The 27,556-nt window shown below is 38.5% G+C and overlaps 1 protein-coding gene across 1 annotated transcript in view; it reads right to left on the bottom strand.

Annotated features, from left to right (window-relative positions):
• PTEN (phosphatase and tensin homolog) overlaps window positions 1-27,437 on the bottom strand; it is a 90,293-nt gene extending 62,856 nt beyond the window's left edge. The window contains exons 1-2 of the mRNA XM_074959025.1: window positions 27,213-27,437; window positions 1,428-1,512 (exon numbers count right to left, since the gene is read on the bottom strand). Coding sequence (XP_074815126.1) covers window positions 1,428-1,512; window positions 27,213-27,291 — 164 coding nt within the window. The 5' untranslated portion in view covers window positions 27,292-27,437. The remainder of the gene's footprint in view (window positions 1-1,427; window positions 1,513-27,212) is intronic.
• Between the last annotated feature and the right edge of the window lie 119 nt (window positions 27,438-27,556).

Genomic DNA, 27,556 nt, shown 5'->3' with positions numbered 1-27,556 from the left:
CCAGACAGTCCTTCACACACCCTTTACCAAGCCCCTGGGAGGCTGTGGCCCTACACTTTGAAAAATGTTGCTCTCAGAAGTGCATTCAGATGTGTTAGCATTGCTCACGTAATATTAGGAGCACTAGAGCATGTGGACACACAGGCTTACTTGCAATACAAAATTAAGCCATTATGCACACAGTTGCAAGAATTTAGTTTAGCTAACCTGGTACTGAGCATGGTTAAGCTTCAAGTGTAGACAGAGGCAGCTAGTTGTGCAGGTTTTAACCATAACTGTTTCAGTTTACTCTAACTACGCAGAGTTATCTAAATGTTGTTGAACATGGTTTGTCCCCATTTACACTTGAAACTCAAGCACACTCAGTATGAGTTCAGTCAACCCAATTGCTGACAACAGTGTGCATAATGGTTTCATGTTGTAGTGGAGACCAGGCCAAAGCATTATGCAAGTATTGAGTACAATGCCTTTTATCTAGCAGAAAAGTGCCTTAATATTCTGAACCAATACTGCAAAATCCCTTTTAATTTAAATATCAATAAGGATGTGTTTTAAGTTAGGTTTGTAATTTTTGGCATATGTATGATGGACAAAGGAAGCCTGAAAGTTCCCCCTCCTTCCCTCCATGGCACTGGGGTTTTAGGTTGTTTTCTTTAATGCCATTTACACCTTGGAAATACCAGGTATATCAAACCAGGTCTTCCCTGGTTTTGCCTAAGTATTCCCCCCTCAGACAAAGAGGAAACAATGCTGGAACTTTAATGAACATTTTTCAACAAAGTGTTTAGACACTGGAGTTAAACAGACAAAAAAAATTACTTTAAGTAATTGTGCTTCGCTCTCAATTTCTTAGCTTTAACCCTCGTGAGATCATAATTTCATTTATTCTCCAGTTGCCACAGAGGCTAGAATTTTCAAAAGCACCTGAAGTGACTTATGAACATGAGTTTCATCAACTTTTAAATGGGATTTGTGCTCTTAACTCACTTATGTTTCTGGCAAGTTTTTCTGCTTGGTATTTTACATTAAAAATTTAAGGTTAGCTGCTCTGGAAAACTCAGTGAGATTTTCAAAATATCTATGAGTTAGGGGTCATGCTCTTAAGTCATTTAAGCACTTTTCCAACACAAGTAGACCAGCTCAGTGTTGCACCTGTAAAGCTAATTGTATGAATTTGATCTGTATATAGAACAATGACCACGAATACAATCCCTAGAAATACACTTAATTTTACAGAAATAGAACCAAAGACCACTTTTACACCAAACTTCCTCTCCCCTAAGTACCTCTAAGCAGAAGATAATGTGTACTCTACCCAACCTACTTATTATAGGCATTAAAGGTTAAACTACAGCATGAATTAGGAGTATTGCAAAAAAAATAGATAAGCAAATAATTCAGAGTGTCAGCAAAAATATAAATCTTACCTTACTACATCATCAATGTTGTTTCGGTATACTCCTTCAAGTCTGTCTGCAGGAAAACCCATAGCAATTATGTTTGGATAAATATCTGAATATCCAAGTTAAGGAAATATTTGGAAAATAAATTTGTAAAGTACACAAAATTGCAACAAAAATACTAGTATTAAATAGGTTCTAATAAAAGGTAAAGAGTAATGACCAAACCACTTCACTACCAAAGAGAATTAAGTTAAACAGTTCAAAATTACTTTAATAAGGAAACATGGTTGTCAATTAAGGAACAAAAATAAATTAAGCAATAAATGCATGAAAGCGATGATTCTTTCCAGAATGTGTGTGTCTCGGGGCGGTGTTGAAAGATATTGCATAACAGACTAATCCCTACTCCTGAGGGCATTCTGCACCAAAACAACATTAAAAATTCTGCCCCCAAAATTTTAAAATTCTGCAAATTTTATTTGTCAAATAAATGTGGAGGCTCTAGCATGGCAATGGGAAGCACAGGCCACTGGCTGCACAGAGTGGGAGATCACTGTGCAGCTCCCCCCGGGACATGGACTCAGTGGTGAGGCAGCACCCAACCCTGATACAGCGCAATGACTGGGCCCCTCTGTGCCAGGTGCACTAGGAGTGGACAGGCAGGCTCAGCAAGGGGTTCTGAGTGTAAAGGTAATGGGATTCTATGGGGGGGTCTGGGTGTGGAGGAAACAGAGCTCAGAGGTGGGGGGGGTCTGGGTGTCGGGGGCACAGTTGGTCCAGATGCAGCTGATTGAGGTTCACCGGGGTTGGGATCCCGGTGGCTCGTCGGGATGATCCAGGTGCAGGGGGAATAGGGCTCATCGGGTGGGTCTGGATGCACATGGGTTGGGTGGATGGGGGAGCAGCTCCCTGTACAGGGATCCCTCCCTCTTGCAGCTGAGGAGCAATGGGTGCAGTAAGCGGGAGGGGGAGCTTGCAGAGCTTCTTTCAGCTGGGGGAGAAATCTGGGGTTGGTCTGACCGGGCACCGGATCTTTTGCAAGGGAAGAGGAAGTCCCATCCTCCCCAGCCCAGTTGGGACTAGCAGCTGAGCCTGACGCAGGGTAGGAGCCACCAGCCAGATCTTCCCCAGTCCTGCCTCCTGCCCCACAGTGATTTTCTTCTCTGCCGGCTGCCCTAGGCGCCCGAAATACACTAATGGGGAGAGTCGCATGACCGCTCTTGTGGCTTTCTTAGCTTCCCAGTCAGAAAGTCATTTTTCTGTGGGGAAGCAAAGAAATACGTGGGGGACAAATTCTGCACATACGCAGTGGTGCAGAATTCCCCCAGGAGTATAATCCCAGAGCATACTGAAAGTCTACCACAAAGTGTTGCAAACGCAGATTAATTTTGTCTATCAGAAACATTTACAGTTGGACAAAACACTAACGTTCACTAGAAAAAACAATCCATTACAGAATCAAGACAACAAAAACGTTGAGGAAAAAGTGCTATACTTCTTCACGCTTATAGCATCCTCACGTATAAAAGTCTATTTTAAAAATAAAAGTGTTACACAGTTTTAAATTACAAAAACATTCCAAACTAAAAACTACCTTAAGCCATTAGCAAGATCCTAAAGTAGGCAGCTCAGTATTAGACAGCAACATTGCACTTTAAGATACTGAAATACATGTCTCAGGTAAGGAGGAACTGGCAACCCTGCACAAATAATGCAACCTATCACTAAGAGCTAATGGTTGAAGTGGCATTCAATCCGCAATCTGAAGTCTTAAATATGCAACTTTCAGCAGATGAGCATTTACAGTATCTCGGAAGGATTATGAAGTTATTTCTTTTTGGTATAGACGGGGAAAGCCCAATTTCCCCATTTTTGGCCCCAGCATTAAACTATTCTGTCTGAACTGCTCCTGATTCACACATTTATCTCAATGCCATACATATAATCGGAGGAAAGAACATAACAAGCACCCTCTTTCAAAAAAGTTGACTGCTTCTTGGAGCAGCTACTGCTGGAACCCCCAAGAGGAGAGGCAATTCTTGATATATTCCTAAATGGAGCACAGGGATCTGGTCCAAGAGGTGAATATAGCTGAACCACTTGATAATAACGACTAATTTAAATTTAACATTCTAATGTGGGGCGAGGGGGAGAAGACATGAAAGAAGCCCATCACAGTAGCTTTTAATTTAAAAAAGGAGACTATACAAAAATGAGGAAGCTAGTTCAACGGAAATTAAAAGGTACAGTCACAAAAGTAAAATACCTGAAAACTGCATGGAAACTTACTAAACACACCATAATAGAGGTTCAAATTAATTGTATACCACAAATTAAAAAACATGGTAAGAGGACCAAAGAAGTGCAACCATAGATAAACAAAGTGAAAGAAGTGTTTAGAGGTAAAAAGGCACCCTTTAAAATTCAAAGTTAAATCCTACTGAGGAAAATAGAAAGGAGCATAAATGTTGGCAAGTCAAATGTAGAAGAACAACAATGCAGGACAAAAAAAAGACTGAAGAGGAACTAGCCAAGAAACTCAAAAGCTAACAGCAAACCATTTTTTACACGTATCAAAAGGAGGAAGTCTGCCAAACATTGTGGAGTCACCACCGGATGATTGAGGTGCTAAAGGGACACTCAAGGAAGATAAGGCTATTGTAGAAAAATTAAATCAATTTTCTCCAGCCATCTTCACTGCAGAGGATGTGAGGGAGATTCCCACACCTGAGCCATTCTTTCGAGGTGAAAAATCTGAGGAACTGTCCCAGGTTGATGTGTCATTAGAGGAGGTTTTGGAACTAAACAGTAATAAGTTACCAAGACCAGATGTTATTCACCCAAGGGGTCTAATGGAACTCAAATATGAAACTGCAGATCTATTAACTGTGCTATGTAACCTATCATTTAACTCAGCTTCTGTACTAGGTGACTGGAAGGTAGCTAATGTGATACCAGTTTTCAAATAAAGGCTCCAGAGGTGATTGAGAATTATAGGCAAGTAAACCTAACTTCAGTAATAGGCAAACTGGTTGAAGCAATCATAAAAATCAGAATTATTAGACACATAGATGAACACGATTTGTTGGGGGGGGGGGGGAGAGAACACATGGTTTTTGTAATGGGAAATCATGCCTCACCAATCTATTAGAATTCTTTGAGGGGAGGCAAACAAACATGTGGACAAGGGGGATCCAGTGTACTTAGATTTTCAGAAAGCCTTTGACAAAGTCCCACAACAAAAGCTCTTAAGCAAAGTAAGCTTATCATGGGATAAAAGGGAAGGTCCTCTCATGGATCAGGAACTGGTTAAAAAAGACAGGCAACAAAGGATAGGAATAAATTATCAGTTTTCAGAAGGGAGAGAAGTAAACAGTGGTGTCTCTCACAGGGATCTGTACTGGGACCAGTGCTATTCATAAATGATCAGGAAAAAAGGCTTATCAGTGAAGTGGCAAAATTTGGAGAGGATACAAAAATTACTCATTAGTTCAGTCCAAAACTGACTGCAAAGAGTTACCAAGGGATCTTACAAAAACCTGGCTAAGTAACAAAATGGCAGATGAAATTCAGTGTTGATAAATGCAAAGTAATGCATATTGGAAAACAATTTGAACTATACATACAGAATGATGGGAACTAAACTGGCCGTTACCATTCAAGCAAGTGATCTTGGAGTCACCACAGATAGTTCTCTGAAAACATCCGCTCAATGTGCAGTGGCAGTCAAAAAAAGCTAGAAGTGTTAGAAACCATTAGGAATAAGTAAGACGACAGAAAAGATCATATGCCACTATATAAATCCATGGTTACGCCCACACCTTGAATATTGTGATCAGGTCTGGTCAGACCATCTCAAAAAAGATTAGAATTGGAAAAAGGTGCAGAGAAGAAAACAAAAATCATTAGGGATATGCAACAGCTTTCATATAGGAGAGATTAAAAAGGCTGGGACTGTTCAGCCAGAAAAAGAGAGGGCTAAGGGGGGAGGGGATATGAGAGGTCTGTAATATCAAGAACGGTGTGGAGAAAGCGAAAAAGTACGAGTCATTTACTCCTTCACATAACAAAGAACACGGGTCAACCCAATGAAGTTAATAGGCAGCCGGTTTAAAACAAACATAAGGAAGTACTACTTTACACAATGCACAGTGAACTTGTGGAACTTGTTGCCAGGAGCTGTTGTGAAGGCCAAAATTATAATGGGGTTCAAAAAAGAATTAGAGAAGTTCATGGAAGATAGGTACATCAATGATTATTAGCCAAGATGGTCAGGGATGCAACCCCATGCTCTGGGTGCCCCCAGCTTCTGATGCTAGAAGCTGGGAGTAGATGACAGGGAATGGATCACTATTATCTGTTCTGTTCATTCCCTCTGAAGCACCTGGCATCGGCCACTGTCAGAAGACAGGACACTGGGCTAAATGGACCATGGTATGACCCAGTATGTCCGTTCTTATGTGTAAATAAAATGTTTGTAAGAAAAATTAAGTGTTTAAGCATGAGCAGCTACATACCATAACAGTGCTCAACATCTGCACTAAAGTTCCAGATACTGATTAATATTTCTAATCAGAGTACTTGTGGCACCTTAGAGGCTAACAAATTTATTTGAGCATAAGCTTTCGTGAGCTACAGCTCACTTACCTATTTCTAATCAGTATCATAGTATGAGGAAAACAAATAAGTTCTACAATAAAGACAGAGATAATATGCATACATGAAACCAAAAGAGCTTAGAAAAGGAACAGTGAATTTGAGTACAGAAAGCCTGGCTGAACAAAATTTAAGATGCGCTATTTAAAGATGAACCCTCACTGGATGTTGATTAGATGAATGTAGGGTTAAACAGTAATCCACTAATTAAACTTTAAATTACAGTAACTCCTTACTTAACATTGTAGTTATGTTCCTAAAAAAATGCAACTTTAAGCAAAATGATGTTAAGCAGATCACATTAATTCTTATGGGGAAATTGAAGGGGGGTGGGGTGGGGGAGTGGGAAAGAGGTTACGGGAAATTTTCTTCACCAAAGACTGGACTATCTAACACACACACAGTTTTAAACAAATAATGTAATACTATACACAGCAATGATGATTGTGACGCTTAGTTGGAGGTGGTGGAGTCACAGGGTGAAAGAGGGTGGGATATTTCCCAGGAAATGCCTTACTGCCAAAAGATGAATTAGCACTAAGATGAGCCCTCAAGGGTTAACACACTGTTAATGTAGCCTCACACTCTACAAAGCAGCACGAATGGAGGGAGGAGACAGCATGGCGGAGTGAGACAGACACACTGTCTGAGAGCGAGACAGCATGTGTGACAGAGCAAGAGAAAGACGTGAGAGAGAGAGATGGACGCACGTTGCCCCTTTAAGTACACTGACCCCACCAAGTACACCGCCTTTTTAAGTAGATCAGCAAGATGAGGCAGCAGCTGCTGCCAGCAAGCTCCCTCCGTTCTAACCACTGTTCTGTCCCATTCCCTGTCCTCCCTGTGGAGATGAGGTACAGGGACACCCTGACATTAGCACCCCTCTTCCCCCGCCCTCTGCACAGCAAGCAGGAGGCTCCCGGGAGCAGCTCCAAGGCAGAGGGCAGGAGCAACACACGGCAGTGCAGGGAGGGACAGCTGAACTGCCAGCAACTGATAGCCTGCTGGGCAGCTACAGCACTGGGAACTTAGGGGAGCTGATGGGGGGCTGCCAGTCTGCCCTGGTTCCAAGCCCCCACCACTTAGCTCCCAAAAGGTTGCTCTTTCTGCCAGCAGTGGACAAAGCAGTGGCTGCTAAACATTATAAGGAAGCATCACGCAACTTTAGACAAGCATGTTCTCTAATCGATCAGCAACGTAAGAAAACATTAACCAGGACAATGTTAAGTGAGACGTTACTGAACTGTAATTTAAACCATGAATTTCACAGATGTGTCTTCACATTTTCTTAATTTCTGAATATTCCTGTAGTCCTTCAGTTATTAGACTAAATATAGAAAGATATGAGAGTATACAATCAAGCTAACTATAATACAATAAATGATTTTTTTTTAAAAACTAAGCACTAACCTCATACAAAGAAAAATGAAAAAAGCTGAAGAAACCACTGAGATGGCAATTTGCCACATCTTCTGAAGATATGAATATGTTTAATCTTTGAGAAATACTGGATAATTTGTACAGACCGTCATGAGCTACAAGATAACAGTTAAGTAGTTTTAGTTAACCATTCCAAACTCCCCACAAATCTGTTTGCAGTCTATGTGGCTTGTACTGAAGTAATACATTTGAGATCTCTGTATTTAGAAACTGTGTTAACCGAAATACTGAACAAGTTGTGGAAAGTACACTAAAGTCTAAAAACAGTTGACAAGAATTTAATGATTTAATATATAGTAATCCTAATATTACAGAACAGTATCTATTTTAATAATTTAAAACAATTTTATTCCCAGGTACTAATAAAAATATACTATAGTCAGGACATCTACTGTTAAATATATGCCCAATAATTTTTAAAATGCTTTCTAATTTATTCTGGAATTCAACCATCTTGTATAATAGGCAATGTATTAGTTAAATTTTTCTTTTATTAAACCTCAAGTTTTAGCCAAAGTTAAAAAATAAATTTTACCATTTTAATATTTAAGTCAGTAAGCTCTTCTTCTTTCAGGACAATGACAGATTTACATGGTCGGATACCATGTGAAACTCCAAAATACATGCTGTCTTGCGCATTAAATTGCATGCAGTCTACAGCTTTCTATTAAAAGTAGTAATAAGCGGTGTTCAACTAGTATAGTTACAAAAAAACTAGCTACTGCTTTGTATTTACTCCTATGTTAGTAATTACTAAATTTTTACTCTACAGCAATTAGAGGCTAATAATTATGTAATAAGATAAGTGGTTTAGAGACAGTTTGAGCAGTTAACACTAAGTTACTCAACTAGCTATCTTTTAAATTAATTACTTAATTACCTTCTTCCTAGGTTTCAGAAGCATATGATAAAAACCAGATTCCTGTTAGAGAACTATGTTTTGTTCACAAAAATGCTTATAGTCTGCATCCTGCACTAAAAAGTTCACCTATAACAAACCACTGTTCCAAAACCAGCCAATATGTAAATGGGCTAACACACCTGCCTTTATAAAAAGACTAAGCATATGCACCAGGGTGGATAAAAATCAATGATTTAACCGCCCCCTCCCCCTGCAAAAAAATGGATTTTTTCATTTAAATTGGATTTCTTTGATAAAATGCTTTGAGGAAAAACCTATCTAAAGATAAAGATACATTATAGGTCAAAGATATCTCATCATGGAATAGAGATTATAAATTCTAGTTCTATAGTATGAGACAATATATTCATGTAATGTTTAAGAAAAGTTTTGTAAATGAGTTCCAATAATTTATGGATTAGGGACCCAATCTTGTGGGGTTCCAGGGCCTTCTGTATAGATTATTTAGGTTAATCTTTCTCTCTACCCAATGGGACTCAGTGCTTAGTCTAGAAGATACCATCAGAGATGCTTAGTTTTGCAATTCTCAAACTGTGGATTTGTGTCTCCAGAAAGAACATGGTTAACAGCAAAAATGTTTAAGTAAAATATATAGAGGTGAGAAATAACAGACCTCAACTCTATTGTCCCTCTGCAAATTTGTCTACACAGTCAACCCCTTACCTCTCACTAGAAATGCAAAGTTTCAAAAAGTTCAATGAATAGAAGATTGTTAGGGCAGAATATCTCTGGACAAGGAGAAGTCTGTTGATAAATGGGAGAAGGCAGGGACAGGCAGTAGAAACAAAAGTGAAACTGTTTGAGCAGCATATTCCAGAAGTCTTGAGGTCTTTCTGAATGTAGCCTTCATTGATTTGAGATCTACTGGAAGGGAAAACCAATAATGGCAGCAGGCCATAAAAGAGACCCAGTTTGGGTCTCATCTATCTCAGAGTTGTGAAGAATATGTATTAAGGTTATAATAACCAACAAAAATGCACTTATGTAGAAATCCATGATTAAATAGAGTCTTCCTGATTAGTGATTTAAATCAAATCTACCCCGATATGCACTGGAAACATATGCAAAATCAAATTCGAATGTGTCATTTTGCTACATCACAACTAAAAGCAAAGCTTTCAATTAAAGAACTATTTCTGCAGCTCAAGAGTATATACAAGCATTTCACAATATTATAAAAATATTCAGTAAATCCAGTGCTGCAATTATATTGCATGAAACAACTTTCAATACAGCAATTCCTCTGCATCTACAACTGGGAATAAACACTGTACATAAACAGTAATTTCCTCTCCAGACAGTTTCCAAACTAATTCACTTTTCCCCCCCTTTAAATCTAGTTTTTGCTACTCCAAAACACATTTGAGACTATACGTCCACACAATCATGATGCCATAATTCTCAAGATGGAAAAATATCCCAAACAATGAAAACTACCCTTCTCTCAGTCTATGCAACTACATTAACAAATCAAATACTTTCCAGGATTTCTATACGGAGTAGTCTGCAGATGAAACAGATTACAGGTAAGGTTATGTTTTAGTTATGGGTATGTTTAGTAAGAGTCACGGACAGGTCACGGGCCATAAACAAAAATTCACGGACCTGTGACCTGTCCATGACTTTAACTAAATACCCACCCTGATTAAAACTTGGGGGGGGGGGGCGGTCCAGGGGTGCTGCGGGTGATGGGGGGAGGTGGCCCGGGACCCCTGCTGGTGCTGGAAGGTTGGTGGGGCTTCCTATCAGGCTCTGCATCCCTGCAGCTCCTAAAGTGGTGGACCCGGGGCCAGGACAAAGGCTCCACTGCTCCTGCCACAAGTGCCGGCTGCTGCAGCTCCCGTTGGCCGGGAACCGCAGCCAATGGGAGCTCCAGGGATGGGGCCTGCGAGTGCAAGCAACACGGAGACCCCCAACCTTCCACCGCCTAGGAGCTGCAGGGAGGCCATGCCAGTTGGAGCCAAGGAGTCCTCCACACCAAGGTAAGCACCCCCCCCATCCCTAGCCCTGAGCCCCAAGCCCCCTCCCCCACACCCAAATCGCTGCTGCTGCCCCGAGCCAGCTCCAGAAGTCATGGAGGTCACAGAAATTCACGGAATCTGATTTCCGTGATCTGTGACAGACTCCCAGCCTTATTATAGGCCATAAAGAGGACAGACCAAACAATCCAAACAGAGCATCCAAGCAATGATATTTAAAATGGGCAAGCTAATGGATATATTGTTTCACACAGTACATGGTCAAACAAAGGTACAGGCAGGAAAGAGTTGTAAACTGGACTAGTTCATTTACAGATTTCCAGTTTACAAAAACTCCGCCCCTACTGTCCTACACCACTACTTAAACCCTCCCATGCGGTGAGGTCAATCTGTCAGTTTCCAAGCAGTACAAGTTTCTTCAGTATTCAAGATAGTTACAGATGTTTACATTAACAACTATGGTCAAATCTAACACACTTTATTTTAAGACTATGGACTGTATGTGCCACAAACCAATTTTTAAGCAGCAAAGCTGGCTGACTGAAGTTTAAAAAGTTACGTCAGAGTTTTTCATTTCTAGGCTAAATGCCACCATCTTTACTCATGTTGAACATACTTCACTGTGCAAGTAGCCCCCTGGAAGCCAAGTGGGTTACTCATGGAGTAACGTAAGTATTTGAATCGTGCCCATAATGAGCAGAGTATTACTGATCACAGATTTTACTAAAACTTCAGTTATACTCAACTACTTAGACACTTTTCCAACCACAGCACTGTAGGGAAACCATGACAGATTTCCATGCCAAAGTGATCTGATAAACCTAAAAATCTTGAAATTAGTGAAATTCATTGCAATCCAAGTACCATTTGAATTCTGAAGCTCTTTAGAAACTGAGAAGAGAAACTATGAATCTAAAGATGTAGAAACTAAGCTTTCACACATTTCAAATACTGATTATTATTTCTGGAAATGCCTCTATAAGAAAAAATCATCATACTAAAGAACCCAATTATTTTTTAACATGACAAATACAACTAAATAAACCTGGCCAAAGTTACAGTCAAATAACCTTGGGCAAATGCATCCTCATATTACAAGAGACTATTTTGAAGTATGGCAATAGTGTAGAGACAAAAATTCATATACTTCATCTTACCGAGACTCCTTTTCAAAGGCATAACAGTTAAATTCTATGCACTGATTAATATAAAGGAGTACCCAATTTGTTTTAAAGTTTTTAAAATCTCTCCTGAACCCACCATATATTCCTTACTCTTACCCTCAAGAAAAAAAAAAGAAAAAATTTTCTAAAGTAATTGTTGGCTGCAGTGAGATTCTAAGTTTCAGGCCTAAACTGAATTTAAATGCATTAAAAAGAAAGAAAGATGTTACCACTTTGAAAAGCAAAATTACTGGATCCTCAAGATTAACTGTGGGCTAGATAGATTGTATTTTTCAGATGGCATGGAGAGAAGAAAATCGGGAACTTTATTTAGCTACAAATGTGAAGGCAAATAATATGCCTTAAACCAACAGCTGAAGTTATTTTGAAGCTAGCTTTTACGGAAATTCTGGTTTTGGCCCATTTGCCCAGCTTCCACTCCTCTCCCCTTCTCCCCCAACCCCCAAACAAAAACCCCAAAGAACACACACACACGCAATGGGGGAGGGGAGGGGGGGAGATATGTTGTCATGCACAGAGTTAAAAATCCTGGTGTCAGGACTGATTTTCGAACTGCTGTAGTCTTTTCCAAGCAATGTACATGACTCACTGTGTGGCTCAGTGATGAGAGAATCCAAAATTACCACAGCAATATTTGAATCTTCTTGTTTTCATCTTGAGCTACCTCTCCAACACCTGGAGATTCTGTCCAACTCACTTACATTATTAATTAATTGGTAGCTTACACTGGATTTAAAATCAGACACAGAGCTGAAGAGATCATCACAGTCAAACCCATTTAAATTAAAATTAAAATCCCTATTCCTATTTAAAGCAATTTTTCCCTGTATACCACATATGGTTTTGCTCATGTTGGTTTTAACATTCATTTTTTGTGCCAACAAAGGCCCCAGTGCACTATTTCATGTTTCAGTGGGACTCAGCACGAGAACAGAAATCCATTCTGGTGCAACTGTTTGCAGAATCAGGACTTAAAGCAACGGAACTATCAATATTGACGTATTAAACACTAACATTTTCATAGCTTTCTCTTCTCATTTCCAGTTCAACACTGGCTACTTAACATCAGGATACCTTGGAAAGAAAAATGTGTAAGCCTCAAGTTAAGTTTCTAAGACATCAATAAAAGCTTCTCTACATAACTAAACAAAGATTCTCCTAATCCGCTACCTGATAAAGAGTTTAAGAGTAAAGTATTTCCCTAACGATAGCGCTGACAAACCTACAAAAGCAATGAATTCAGCTTTGACAATTGTATTTACCAGGGCTGTCAATTAATCACAGTTAACGCCTGTGATTAACGGAAAACAAAATTAATGCATTGTTTTGTTTTTAAACACGTTAACTGCATACCTCCAGGTGGGGAAGGAGGCAGCGGCAGCAGCCCCAGCTCAGGAGCTCTTCGGGCAGCAGAGGCTATGCCCACTCCAGGGGAGGGAGGAGGGTTGGAGCCCTGCACTCCAAGGGAGGCTGGAACCTGGGCCCTAACCCCTATTTGAAAATATAGAAAACCTCCAAAAATATTTAAATAAATGGTATTCTATTATTAACAATGCAACTGAAACTGTGATTAATTGGAATTTTTTAAACACTTGACAGCCCTAGTATTTACATATTTCTTTGTATAAAAAACTGATATATACTGCAAGTTCAAAACGTACACCAAACTATCACCTGAATGAACAGGAGAGCATTTGACACATGTAAATCAAAACTGACAGAACAGAATTATACTGACAATAATAGAAAATATTACAATGAAAAAGTGATGCTTCCCTGACAGTAAGACAAAAGATAAAGTGTGAAAAAAAATATAAGTGAGTTATTTGTATCTCAGTGTACTCTTTTGTAATTGTATTTCTGGATTTGACAGTAAATAGATTTCTTTATTGCATAACCCTGAAATAATTCCCAAGAAAATCTTCATATTTAAAAAGTTGAGATTTGTGCTATTTCAAGAGGAACAAACGGTAAATAATGTAACAATTAGGAGCATTTATAATTAATTCAAAAAGTGGTCTTGTTTTTCTTTATAGTTACATTTGAGTACAAGTCAACAATTAAAGGGCTTACAGTATAATTTTATTTATTTTTTCTTTCAAGTATTTGAATACATTTGTTTAAGGAGTTCTATTTAGTGTGTGTCGGTGTTTTACTATAACTTAAATCAGAAAAAACCACAGATGAAGTTACTAAATAGAATTCTTATGTTATGGAACAGTAAATAATGGAAGTAGGCCTAATAAGTTACCCTGACATATTTTCCAATTAAGATGTTCTTAAATCCACTCCAAAGAAAGTTGCAAACATACACAACTAAAGACTTACTTGTCAAACAGAGAACATTCTCTTTTAATCAACACAATTAGAGCTTTAAATCATTAGATAAGAATATGGTGTATGATTTTTTTTTTATACAAAATACACTATTAAACATTTTCCTTCACAGGTAACAATTACCTATGGAACAAGTGACAACCAAATGGCAAGTTCTGCATGGTATTTATAAACCATACGAGAGCGCCCACAGAAAGTTTACTTTCTAAATAGCTCAGTGGTTCGAGCATTTGCCTGCTAAACCCAGGGCTATGAGTTCAGTCCTTGAGGGGGCAATTTAAGGATCTGGGGCAAATTGGGGATTGGTCCTGCTTTGAGCAGGGGGTTGGACTAGATGACCTCCTGAGGTCCCTTCCAACCCTGAGATTCTATGATTCTAAATAGACTTTTTTTAAAAAAGTAATTGTCAATTTACAAATGTCCATATACAGAAAATCCTCCAACACAACACATGCTCCTTAGAATATGGGGTAACAAAGAAAATCCATCATTCTTTCTAGATTCCTAAGTTTTGTTCAGTCTCTATATATACACACACAGGAAGCACATTCTAGAACTAACTAAAGGTATGTCTACACAGCAGCTGAGGAGTATAATTCCCAGTGTGGAAAGTCACTCACATGCTAGTTCTGCTGAAGCTAGCACCTAAAAATACTGGCATGGCCATACTGGCACAGCCAGCGCCTCTGGCTTACTGCCCAAGCATGTAACACAGGGGAGGCGCCCAAGTTGCCACCTGTGCTGCTGCTGCCGCCACACTGCTATTTTTAGGCACTAGCTTGAGAAGTGCTAACATGGGTATGTTTACCCATACTGGGAATTACACCTCCCAGCTACTGTGCAGAAATATCCTAAGATAGATACAGATCTTGACAAATCCACTTGGCAAATCACCAGTGGAGAGTAGGCAACTTTCTGACAAGTGAAAGCCATCTTTCACTAAGTCCTTCAGATCTTAAACTTCTATTTAGAAAAAGAATTACATTTTTAGCCTTCATGATTTCAAACATGAAACTGGTGTAATCAATGCTGTGCTGTCTTCCTGAGTCTGCAGACAGACTGAAACTAGAGCTATAATATGCCAAAGACCCAAATCTTAGGCAGAGTCCATATCCTAAGCAAATCAAATGTGCGCTGGGGTCAATCCCCATGCCACCTCTCTGCAGCAGCAGAGTCACCATTCCTCATTTGCTGAAACAGTCTCAATGTCTCTTTTGCTCCACTGTGTAAAGGAAATGGGCATTAGATTCCATGACTACCACCAAATCCTAGCTGTTTGAGGTGCACAGGGTTGCATAGCTGGACCTCAACGGTACACAAAGTGTGCAAATCCTCTACATGAGCTACCAAAATTTTATCTCAACCTCTGCACCACTAAATCCTACTGATTCAAGAGCAGTGACAGATGTGGAACAGGATTCACCCCTAAAGTGTAATTTACAAGCATTATCTGAAGCAGACGTAAAGAAGCCTGGCTGTATCTCAAGGGTCAACTAACTTTTGTGTAGTTTTCTTGGCTGTTCCTAATAAAAAATGCACTGAGCATGCATCTACAGAAGGCTGTTGGCACACATGACATTTGCCAGTTGGCAATACTATCCTGTACACACACTCCCTATTTAGATACAGTCTGCATTCCCATTAGTTGGTCTGGGACACAATCAGCTTGCTATTTTTCTGTGACTCTGGATGGTCAGGAAGTAGAACGGAAATGAACAGGAAGAAAGTTCTTCAGATAGTAAAGGAGGATTCCTTGTAGCCAACCAGCTGCACTTTACCAGCTCTACCATCTGTGACTTAAAGAACAAGAAGAGAGTCTCAGATGTGGTTTACTGATAGGACAATTTTGCAATTTAGGACTAACATTTTAACCTTTTAATATCTGATGTTTTCAGTTCAAATTCTTTTTATATTTTAAACTTGTAGCATGTAATTTAAGCACAGTGAGCAATTCTGTTTATCTATACTATGAGCATGGAAGAAAATCCTCTATTTACAAAACTTCATGCAAACAATAAAAATGTCTAATTGGAGTACAAAGGCTATAAGCAAGTTCTATTTTATAGTAATTAGGAAACCATAATTTCAACAACAGTTTCTTCACTTTAAGTACTACATGCATGGGGTCAAATTTACTCCAGAAGAGATGCTAGAGAAAGATTTGGAAGAAAAAGGTGTGCTGGATTTCTTAATTGCAACATGCTTCACAGACTCATGGACACAAAAAATGTGGGTAACAAAAAAGATGGCATGAGTTCCTCTGGAAGGCTGATAAATTCCCTAAAAAGTAATTGCTGATGTTACAGAATGTGAATGAGATTCTCTCACCAAAAGAAACAAGCAATAAGAAATTAAAATAAAAAGGGCCTAACAAACCAAGCAACTATAGGAAAATATAGTTCAACAAGGAAAACCAGCTAACATAAAAGCAGCTAGAAGGATATGTAACTTCAGATCCAAGTGTTCAGTTCCACAAGGAAACATGCATGTGGTCCCAACAACAAAGTCTGTGTAAATGTTTCTGACAAAAAGAGCATATGTACAGTCAAGAATGTGAATCTCTTCAGGTCATATTCAAGAACAATATGTTCTACTTCTCTTTACTCATTTTAGCCTGCAAGACCAGCACAGTGAAGAGTGAGCTACATTCTATTCCTTCTTAACCAAAAAGGATTTCTAGGCTAGAGAGTTGCATCTTTCAAGTTAATGTAGTCACACTTTGAATCACTGTTCTTAGCAAAGACTAGAAAACATATAATTTTATAGAAGTCCCAAGACATCCAAAACTTCCACAAATAGGGAAAAATACAAAAGCATATCAGCCTGGAGGACACAGACATTTTGTACTAAAGAGTTCTGTGAAATCTAATGTAGGGATTTAAAAGAATTTTCTACTATTAACATCCTCAACCATAACTTCCTCTGGGAGATCACCAATACAGAGACAAAAGCAGGAATGCAAAACAATCTTCAATACCAGATTGGGGGTAGAATACACTTGCTTTCTCCCAATGAAGTCTGACTGCTATTATTTTTGATATATTTGTAATACTAGATCAAAAACAGTATCTTAGCTGCTAAATCAAGCACTCAATTTAGGAAATGCAGGATTTACAATTCTCTGCAACTTTATGCATCCATCTAGTGTAGTGAATGATATAGGGATCTTGCAAGAAAAAAAAATGCAAACCTGTAATTAAAAACTATATTGTACTACATATGTTCAAGAGAGCAGAATTAAGAATGTATGGACAGTCATAACTCTGGTATTTAACTTTTCTGCACTTTACCATGAAACCTAAACATTCTTTTAACAAGTTTTCACATGCGATTTCCTAGATTTTGTTTTTGTTTTAAAGGAAAGATGAAAAAATTACACCCTCCTCCCCATCATACATTAGTAGGGTCTGAAAATTGCACTTTCACGTCACAGCACAGATTTGTACCACTTGAGTCACAGGACTACCTACAGTAAAAACTGTCCATGTGACCTTTATTCAAATCCCCTGCATATATGCATTCTGCTAATGTTTAATTGCATGATCATGTCCTTTTTTCCTACTGAACCTCGTCAACTGACTTCATAGGATAGGCAGTGAAGGAAGCAGACTGTTGTAAGAACAGAAACAGTGTTAACTTATGTTACAATCGACTAAGGAAGGTCTTGGAACTTAATACAGATTAAGGTATGGCGTGAATTTAAAGCACAGAAACTATTCCTGAATCCACTACCAAAGCAGATTAACCGAAACCAGAACAAGGCACTCTTATTGCCAAATAAAAACGTGCCTACATATGGAGTTACTGAAGAATAGCTATTCTGGAAAAAACTTCATTTGTAGGGTTTATCTACACTTACAACACTGCAGCAACACCACTGTAGCACTTCACTGAAGAGGCTACCTATGTCAATGAGAGGCGGCCATCTTCTGTTGGCATAGATACTCCACCTCCCCAAGAGGTGGCAGCTAGGTCAAGGGGAGAATTCTCCCATCAGCCTAGTGCTGTTTACACGGGTGGATGGGGGGGGGGGCTGAGTTGCTCAGGGTTGTAGATTTTTCACAGCCCTGAATGATGTAGTTATGACTACCTAATTTCCTAGTGTAGACCAGGCCACAGACAAGCTCTAAAACCCAGGAGAAATGGGTTCTATTGCTGGGGCTCTACCTCAGGACTTCATATGTGATGTTAGGCAGGACTAGGATAATGCATACACACAAAAGGTACTGAATTAAGATTGCACAGGAAAAAGCAACCCTAATCCTGGCATTTATGTTTAATACAATACATATTAATGTTAATACCCAACTACATAAATATCCATACTGATATACAGAGATTAAAAACTATGGAAAATTCCCCATACAGAAAAAAAAAAATAATCTGAGGTGCATACCCCACCAACACGTACCATGAAAACCAAGGAAATAATTAAGTCATTCAACATCCCAGCTACACTCTATTAACTAGTTCCTCTTCTTGATCTCAACTATCACTCTTGCATAGTCTACATATCTCTACGCTCAAACACTAATGTACAACCTTCATTCTATTTGCATACATGCACAGATTTCAATTCTGCAATTTCTATGTATAAATACCTGTCAAGAGTCCTTCCCCACTCTGAACTCTAGAGTACAGATGTGGGGACCCACATAAAAGACCTCCTAAGCTTATTCTTAACAGCTTAGGTTAAAAACTTCCCCAAGGTACAAACTCTGCCTTGTCTTTGAACAGTATGCTGCCACCACCAAGCGTTTTAAACAAAGAACAGGAAAAGAGACCACTTGGAGAGGTCTTCCCCCAAAATATCCCTTCCAATCCCTACACAACCCTTTCCTGGGGAGGCTTGAGAATAATATCCTAACCAATTGGTTACAAAATCAAAGACCCAAACCCCTGGATCTTGGAACAATGGAAAAATCAGTCAGGTTCTTAAAAGAAGGATTTTATTTAAAAATTTTAAAAAAGGAAGTAAAAATCACCTCTGTAAAATCAGAATGGAAAATACTTTACAGGGTATTCAGATTCAAAACAGAGGATACCCCTCTAGGCAAAACCTTAAAGTTACAGAAAACAGGAATAAACCTCCCTCTTAACACAGGGAAAATTCACATAAAACAAAAGAAACTAATCCACCTTGCCTGGCTTACCTCTACTGGTTGCAATACTGGAGACTTGGATTAGGATGGGTTGGAGAAGATGGATTTCTGTCTGGCCTCTCACTCCCAAGGGAGAGCCACCACATAAACAAAGAGCATAAACAAAAGCCTTCCCCTCCCCCCAAGATTTGAAAGTATCTTGTCCCCTTATTGGTCCTTTGGGTCAGGTGCCAGCCAGGTTAGCCGAGCTTAACACTTTACAGATAACAGGATGTTGCCTCTGGCCAGGAGGGATTTTATAGCACTGTATACAGAAAGGTGGTTACCCTTCCCTTTATATTTATGACAATACCAAATCAGAGTTAATGGACCACCCCTACTTAACTTCCTAAACATTACAGAAAAACCATCTTGCAGCCACTATTTGCAATTCGTTATTGAATCATTTACACTCACTGATAAAAACCAAGTACAGAACTTCACTCAATGTAATTATGAAAGAAACACCAACAGTATACAAAGGCAGATTTTATATATATATATATAAACACAATAAACCAGGTTAGAATTCTGAGCAACCAACACACTACACTGAGAACGAAGGGATGGGTTATGAAACGGACCTCAGGAGTGTTCATAAGGTGTTTTAAAAAAAAACCCCACCACTTACCCATTATCCCCTTGCACTGGTCAGGGATACAATCTATTACTGTTAAAATTTCTTATGTGGTAACTTTACACATAGTGCAAAGGGACTACAAATACTAACTTTAGATTTATCGGCAGGTGGTTTAATTTCACTTTTTTTTGTGCTGCATTAACGTGGTGTCTGGCAACACTGATTCAGGCAAATTCTGTCATTTCAATTTAAAGACTAAGTTCAGCAGTATGTACCAAACCAAAACTACATTCTAGGCAGAAACTTCATATACAAAAGTTCTGCCTAAGAATAATATTGATTTATCATGTTTTGAAGGGCAATATATTCTATATGGTTTTAGCTCATATGCTGAAAGTTTTCCTTTTTCAAATATTTTTTGCTTCCTGAAATACATCAATTCACAAAGGCCACTTCCATAAATTAGTATATTCCCATCGAGACAAGAGGAATTTCTGTACCCAAATTGCCACAGATCAAGATAATACAGAAACACTTACATAATTGTGCCTTCCTCCGGTATAAATCAAAGGTACTTAGGTGCTTCTGAAAATTATTTAAACACACAATAAAAACTACCAGGTTTTTCTAAATAAAATAACTGCTACCCACACAGCAAACATTACACTTTGGAAACTGTCAACAGAGTTACTATATAATCATTAAGTGTATTGAGAATAACCAACTATGCAATGAAAAAACTTTACTAAGAAAGCTATTAGTCAACAATCAACAGATATGAAGAGACCTCGCTTGTATTTCTATATATGCCATGCTGCAGCAATACTAACCAGCTCAAATGTTTCACAAGCTCCATATACAGGGCTATATTCTTCCCCAAGACACATGGGTAATATACTCTCTTTGAGGTCAACAAGAGTAGTTACATGTAACTAAGGACAGAACTAAGGCCTTAATGTTCGGACATTAGTGTGATGGCCACAAATTACTAGATAGGGTACACATCCATCAAGATGACAACACTCTCAAGACTGAAGTTTAACCTACCCATTGACATTTTACCTTAAAACAAAGGTTTAAAGGGTAGGATTTTCAGAAGTGTTCAGCACTGGCCCGACTGTACTCCCACTGAAGTAAATGATCAAACACCAATAGTCAGCACTTCTAAAAATTCTTCTATAAAGTAATATGGTTTTAATAACCGTTCAAAAGCAAGTAGAGTCAGAATTAAGACAGCTAGTTGTACAGCTCAAAAGGTATTGCAACTATCTCCAAGGAGTTCATAATTTTGTACAGAGCACTAGAATATACAGTCAGTGTTTGGTTAACAGTTGCAGCCTTGAGCTTAAATTTCCTTAGTCTGTTTAAACCAAATTTCAATTTTAATATACATTTGCTCTACTAAATCCTGCAATATTTTACACATTACAGAACAGTACCCATTTTAATACATTAGACAAATCCATTACATATTCCAGAACTACTTGTTAAACTAAGATTCTGTTTTAACTATTTCAGAGCATACAATTTCACTAAACAATTTTACTTTATTTCTTTTTTTTAAAAAAATCACTATTCATTTCTGAGAGACATTTACAAGTTATTCACTCTTTTTCAGTATTCATTTCTCTCTCCTACTTGAGCAGGAGAATTCAAACAGAACATGTAGCCATCACTTGACTAGTAGCTACAAGTGAACACATGGAAAAGTTGGCAGCTTCTGTCCATTTAAAAGTGTACACAGGTAATTGGTTAATTTTTTAACTTTATGTTTATTTTGTGCAAACAGTCTTCAGAAAAGCTGCACACTGACTAAAATGGTGAGACAATGCAGAAATCAAGCATTTCCTCATGAAGTTGGCACTATCATACCATTTATAGAACAGGAAAATACTAAGAGCCAAGCTATAATTTGAATGAAAATACACTAAGTCTCCCTTTTAATACAGCACAAAAATGCTGAGCTAAAAAGTGCATTTTTTCAAAAGCAATTACTGAAATACATATTTTGTATGGGTTCTGGCTACCAAAACAGTGCTATCCATAAATACATAATACAAAAGCAGCAAAGTTAAATAATCTTCCTCACAAAAAGTAAGTTTTTTTTTAAAAAAAATTCTACATCCAACAGCACTTTGTTTTCTATCTTAGGTACTTATATGGCCTCTAATTACCACAGTACCTGACCATGTCAAAATCTTTTTATCCTCAACACACACTACTGTGAAGTAGGGAAGTACTATTAACACATTTTACAGATGGGGAAAAGGAGGCAGTGATTTGCCCAAAGTTCACACAAGAAGTCGGCGGTGGACCAGGAAACTGAAGCTGGGTTTCCCGTGCCCCAGGCTAGTGACCTAGCACTCTTCTGGTGCACATTTAAAAATAAAAGCTATTAGGTACAATACTACAAGAGGATATACGAGTAATTCACAGTGATACTGAAATTAATATTTCATGATCAAAATGCAACTTCCTAGATAACTCTCCGAGAGCAATTCCAACAGGTCAAGCTTTTAATATTGCTAAGCAACATAATACATACCTAAACAGGAATATTTTTTCAACCAGTAAATTAAGTAAATGCAATGATTTACTAGTACACTTAGAGTCCTGAATAATATAGGGGATTTTAGTACTTTCATATCAATTAAAACAAACTATTTAATATTTAACAACAACAATATTTCATATATTGTGCCTCAGTTATAAAGACTGGACAAATAGTTGTTCTATTTTTAATGGAATATTAGATTTTTAAATATTCAATAAAGACATCACACCATTACTTCAGATTTTCCTAAAACCAAGAAGCAACAATTTATAGTGAAGTTATATGATCATTTTAAGATTTCATTCAAAAATGCACACTGCTCTGACAGTACTAACAGAAAAAAATTAGTTAATTACATTGTGAAACTTCTGTTCAGAATTTTGATTTAAGTAACTAATATATGCACAATTATTTTTAAATGTAATAATAGTAAGAACTTTTATAGGAGTTCATTGATACTAATATGGATAAAAGTCACTATCCACACAACTGGGATCCTAGTCCGGCTTCAGGATCAGTACAGGTGTCCTTGCCAGCTGATCTCAATGCAGGATGGAACTTTGGTTTGAAATGAACACTTTAAAATGCAGTGATCATAATTTGCCTGCCTAAAGTTGCGAACTGGTATATAATATAGGTACCAACCAACCACGTTGTTATTTTTTAGACTTCTTAACTGACTAAAAACTCCACAAAAGATTTAAGTAACTTTCTACAGACTACATCTAAAACACATGCATTCAATCAAAGTTACATGAGACCCTTCTATCCAACTGTTACCACTTAATTTTTTTTTTTATTTGTGTGGTTGATGAAAGTACATAGTTTCAGAAATAGCAGGTATTCAAGCTTAGTAAAATTATTAAGCATTGTAAAAAGTTAAGATGTCACTATATGTTAAAGGGAAACCAGGAATATAAAAAAGTTACATTTTCCCCTTGCCCCCCACCTATTTCACAAAGCATACTTAACACTGTTCAAGCTGACGTAGAGATAAATATGGTAGAAGGAATCAGAGGCAGGTGAAAATATGATAAATTACTTTTTTAAAATGAATGGATATAATGTTTAAGACATCCCTTTCTACCGCTATTCCCAGGATGTATAAAAACTTTCACAAATGGTACATGTTGAAGTGTGACATACAAGAAATTTGTTTAGCAGTTCAGCCTGTGTAATGTGTACAAATCAGTGTAATCAAGTTAAAATCTTCTTTCTGCATGAATAATTTAAACTGATTTTATAGTATGACACTTGTTAAGTGATTAGTTTATGAACTTTTGATCATATAATGCAAGATCTACATATAAAAACATCTCTGGTCACATCCCAGGATTAATACCACTACCATACACAATTTCAATCCAGCCCCAAAAGAACATTTTGTAGTTAAAAGGGACTTTTTACGGCCTGTAAAATGAGTTTAGGAATGTGAATCTATGTTCGTTTTAAAAGAAAAAGACACACCCTGACTTCTGACATTAAAAGCACAAGAAACATCAAAATCCAAAAAGCTGACAGTCCTTAGATCAGAGGTGGGCAAACTACAGCCCACGGGCCATATCCGGCCAGTGGGACCATCCTGCCTGGCCCCTGAGCTCCCAGCCGGGGAGGCTAGCCCCTGGCCCCTCCCCCGCAGGGAGCGCTCTGGCCTTCCGTTCCTGCCGGGCAGCACGACTTGCACCTGCCCGCCCACCTCCCAGGCTTTCTAATAAGCCAGTCCTGCCGCTCTGAGCAGCATGGTAAGGGGGCAGGGAGCCAAGGGGTTGAAAAAGGGGCAGGGAGCCCTGAGGAGCAGTCAGGGGACAGGGAGCGGTTGGATAGGGTGGAGATTCAGGAGGAGGGATTGGATAGGGCTTGGGAGTCCAGGGGCACCTGTCAGGGGGTGGGGAGTGTGGATAGGAGGCGGGGCAGTGTCCCGGGAGGGGGCAGTCAGGGGACAAGGAGCAGGGGGGTTTGGAAACTCTGAGGGGAGCAGTCAGGGGCACGAAGTGGGAGGGGGCCAGGCTGTTTGGGGAGGCACAGCCTTCCCTACCCAGCCCTCCATACCATTTCGCAACCCTGATGTAGCCCTCGGGCCAAAAAGTTTGCCTGCCCCGGCTTAGATCATATGATCGTACACCTCCTTCTGTGCTACATTTAAAATCTAGTCTTTCCTTCTCAAAGTTATGAGCAATCTCTACCCACAAAAGACACAAAAAAAGTTAACTCAACTAAGATTAATTTGCAGATTACATGAATAAAGAATGATTAAGTTAGAGAGAGAACAACTTAGTATAACTTTTGAGGTACTGGATAGGACTAGCTACCCCACTAACAACTTTGTCAAAGGGCTTCCTTGTGAAGCCTTCACAAAAGTGATAAAAAAAATCAAAGGCTCACCTATTTATCAGGTTTAGCATTCTAATACATCCAACTATATTTTGTCATTCAGTACATGGAGCCTTCTTCATTATCTATTCAGAATCTTCTACAGTGAACACAGAATATTATTAAAAACAGTATTTCATACTATTTTGATAGTAACTCCTCTGTGAAATATTCTGAACTATTTCTAAAACCAATCTTTCCATAAACTTCAATAACCAATAGCCAACTTCTGGTTTTAATGTCAAATTACTTCGTCTTCTCACAAACTTCTAATGTAAACCTAAAAAAAAATAGGTCTGAATTTTTTTAAGTCTGCAAAGTACAAAGTAGACAAATTTTGTAACAATACTGAATGTATCATTCAAAACTCTGAGCCGGATAAGTGAGAAAATCATTAACTAAAATTCAAGAATCTTCTTGCCAAGAAGCCAAAAATAAGCATATGCAGATGAATAGTTAAAAGAAAGTTCTGTTTTGTTATAGTATGTCCTTATGACACACATTTTAGAAAACATGTTTTAAAGACAATCCCTAAACCTGAGAAGTATGAAATCAGGTTTCTTGCTATTTGTTTTCCATTTTTACCATCATTATAGAAGTCATAAGTACGTACACTATTTAGTGTACCAATAAAATTGAAGTCTGTCAGTTTTATTTTAGAGCAAGAAATTAGTCTTGCAGGTTTTATAATATTAACCTATATCTTGAAAATCCAGGTCTGTATTACTATCCACATTAAAGAGAAATAAGAAGTTTAAAGAACTTAAAATGGAAGTCTGAAATAATAGCTATTCTGTAATCAATCAGTATGTTCCCAAAACAGAATGAAAAATATTGACTAAAAAACAAATGCTTTACTAAGTAGCAGCTAGTGTTTTAAAAATCTAATTGGTCACTTCTTGGGATCACACATTTTGTTTAATAGTCCTCAAAATTTTAGGCTGAGACCCAAATAATTTAACAGTACATATTCTGTACTACAGACACTTCGCTCTCTCCATACAGAAGAAATCTAGTATCTGTGATGCAACTCAGCTCATAACAGTCTGAAGAGCAGTAAGTTTATCTTGATGTTACTGTAAACTCATTGTAAACTCAAACCTTCTTCTGAAAAAATGAATACCATTTTCAATACTTAAGACAGTTTTAATGCTTGACTAAAGGTATTTCATAATAGCAAATTCTACTTTTAGTTAATAGCATGTGATAAACAGAACTTAATTCTGATAGTATATAAGGTTGTATTGTAATGTATTAAACTATTAACTTTGCAACACACATTCAAAGCCAAACATGTCCACTGCTGCTACTATACTACATCTGTTCAAAGGACTATGCAGTTCTAATGTTTCATGGTTTGACTTCTTAGTCCTAACAGAGTTAGATTACATATCCCTGAACACATTTCTCAGAGTCCTATGTATTCAAAACATATCAGTCAGCTGACAAAAAGAACCTCATCCCCTATTTTCATTTGTGAAATGTCCTCACACACATAGGCATAGGTACATTAATGCACACAAGACCTACCAGTATATAATATCACTAAATGGACAAATTAGTGTTTAAAGAGATTAATTTTTAAATTAATATGGATAGTTATTTATGTTCTTATATTCAAACAAACTTATTTTTAGTCAAAAACTGGAAACGTATGCTTTGTTCACTGTCAGTACATATTTTGTATTTACACAAAGACCCAGGTAACAGCAAATCAAACCTACACATCCACTAAAATTATGTCTCCGATTCAAGTAGTCAAGTTAGTAATTGAAAAAGGCATCACTACATGCAGCACAATAGGACAATTACGTTTTATACTTGAACTAAAATCAAACATCAAGATAACAAGCACTATTCTGAACATGAGCAATGAAATCACTGTAAATGGGACAGGACACCTAAGTAAGAGAAATGTCAATACAGGCCACACTAAAATGCTTTAATTTCAAATGAGCACCAGTGTTAATCTCTGCAATCACCATTTGCTAAATATAATGCCCAATAATCTGCATATCATCATCATTAGGGACCAAATAGCTACTCAATCTCTATTTTGAGCTATATAAGAAACAGAACCTAAAACACAACTATAGAACAGGTAATGTTCATGCCTAATCCTACATGAACCAACTGGAAGACAGACAACATTCGACCTGGGATATGCTTTTTCTGTAACAGACTGCATCAATTTTTCACAAAACAAAGTAATACGGTTGCTAAAAACTGACCATTTTACAATCACAATAACTGTACAGACCTAGCCACACATTTGACTTTTTAATTTGATTTTGCTCGAAATAATTATGCCGACCATAGCTATACAAACAACACAGGCAGACACACTAGGTAATTGCTATACACGTCTGATGCAATAGCTGTAGGTGCAGCACTCATTTTCATTTTAATCTCTTTTCTATCCTGGGTGCAGGGCCTAGGCCGAGCACTCAGCCTGCCCGACTGGGCTCTGGCTGCACTGGGGAGCAAGCAGATTCAGTCAGGAACATGGCAGCACTGGGGAAGGGGGAGGGGAGGAGACCAGACACGCATCCCTGCTCAGCATTAACACGACAGGTCGCTGGGGAGATGATCACGGCTCCCAGAGGAACGGCGAGCAAAGCGCCAGAGCGGGTCGGACAAGGATACAGGTCAAATCTAAGTCGAAACCATCCTCTTGGTATCTCCTTTTGTTCCTGCTGACGATCTCTTTGATGATGGCGGTCATGTCTGGGAGCCGGGGGCTGCTCAGAAACAGCGAGGACAGGCAGGGCAGCGGTGACGGTTTCTGCAGGATGCAGATGGCCCTCGCCTTGGTTGAGGCGGGTTCCCCTCTCCCCGCTGCTGTAGCGGGGGCCGCTGGGCTCTGGACGGCGACCGGGTAATGGCTGCTGTTACTGCTGGATGGCACCGTGGACAGGGCCTGCCTCTGCGGCTCAGCCCGAGGCCCGCAGGCGGCGGACAGGGGAAGCAGCGAACCCTCCTCCCCCTGC

Source organism: Natator depressus, chromosome 7 (genome assembly GCF_965152275.1).
Source record: "Natator depressus isolate rNatDep1 chromosome 7, rNatDep2.hap1, whole genome shotgun sequence".
NCBI lineage: Eukaryota > Metazoa > Chordata > Testudines > Cheloniidae > Natator > Natator depressus.
The sequence above is the reverse complement of the archived record's forward strand: the minus strand, read 5'-3'. Positions and strand labels throughout refer to the sequence as shown.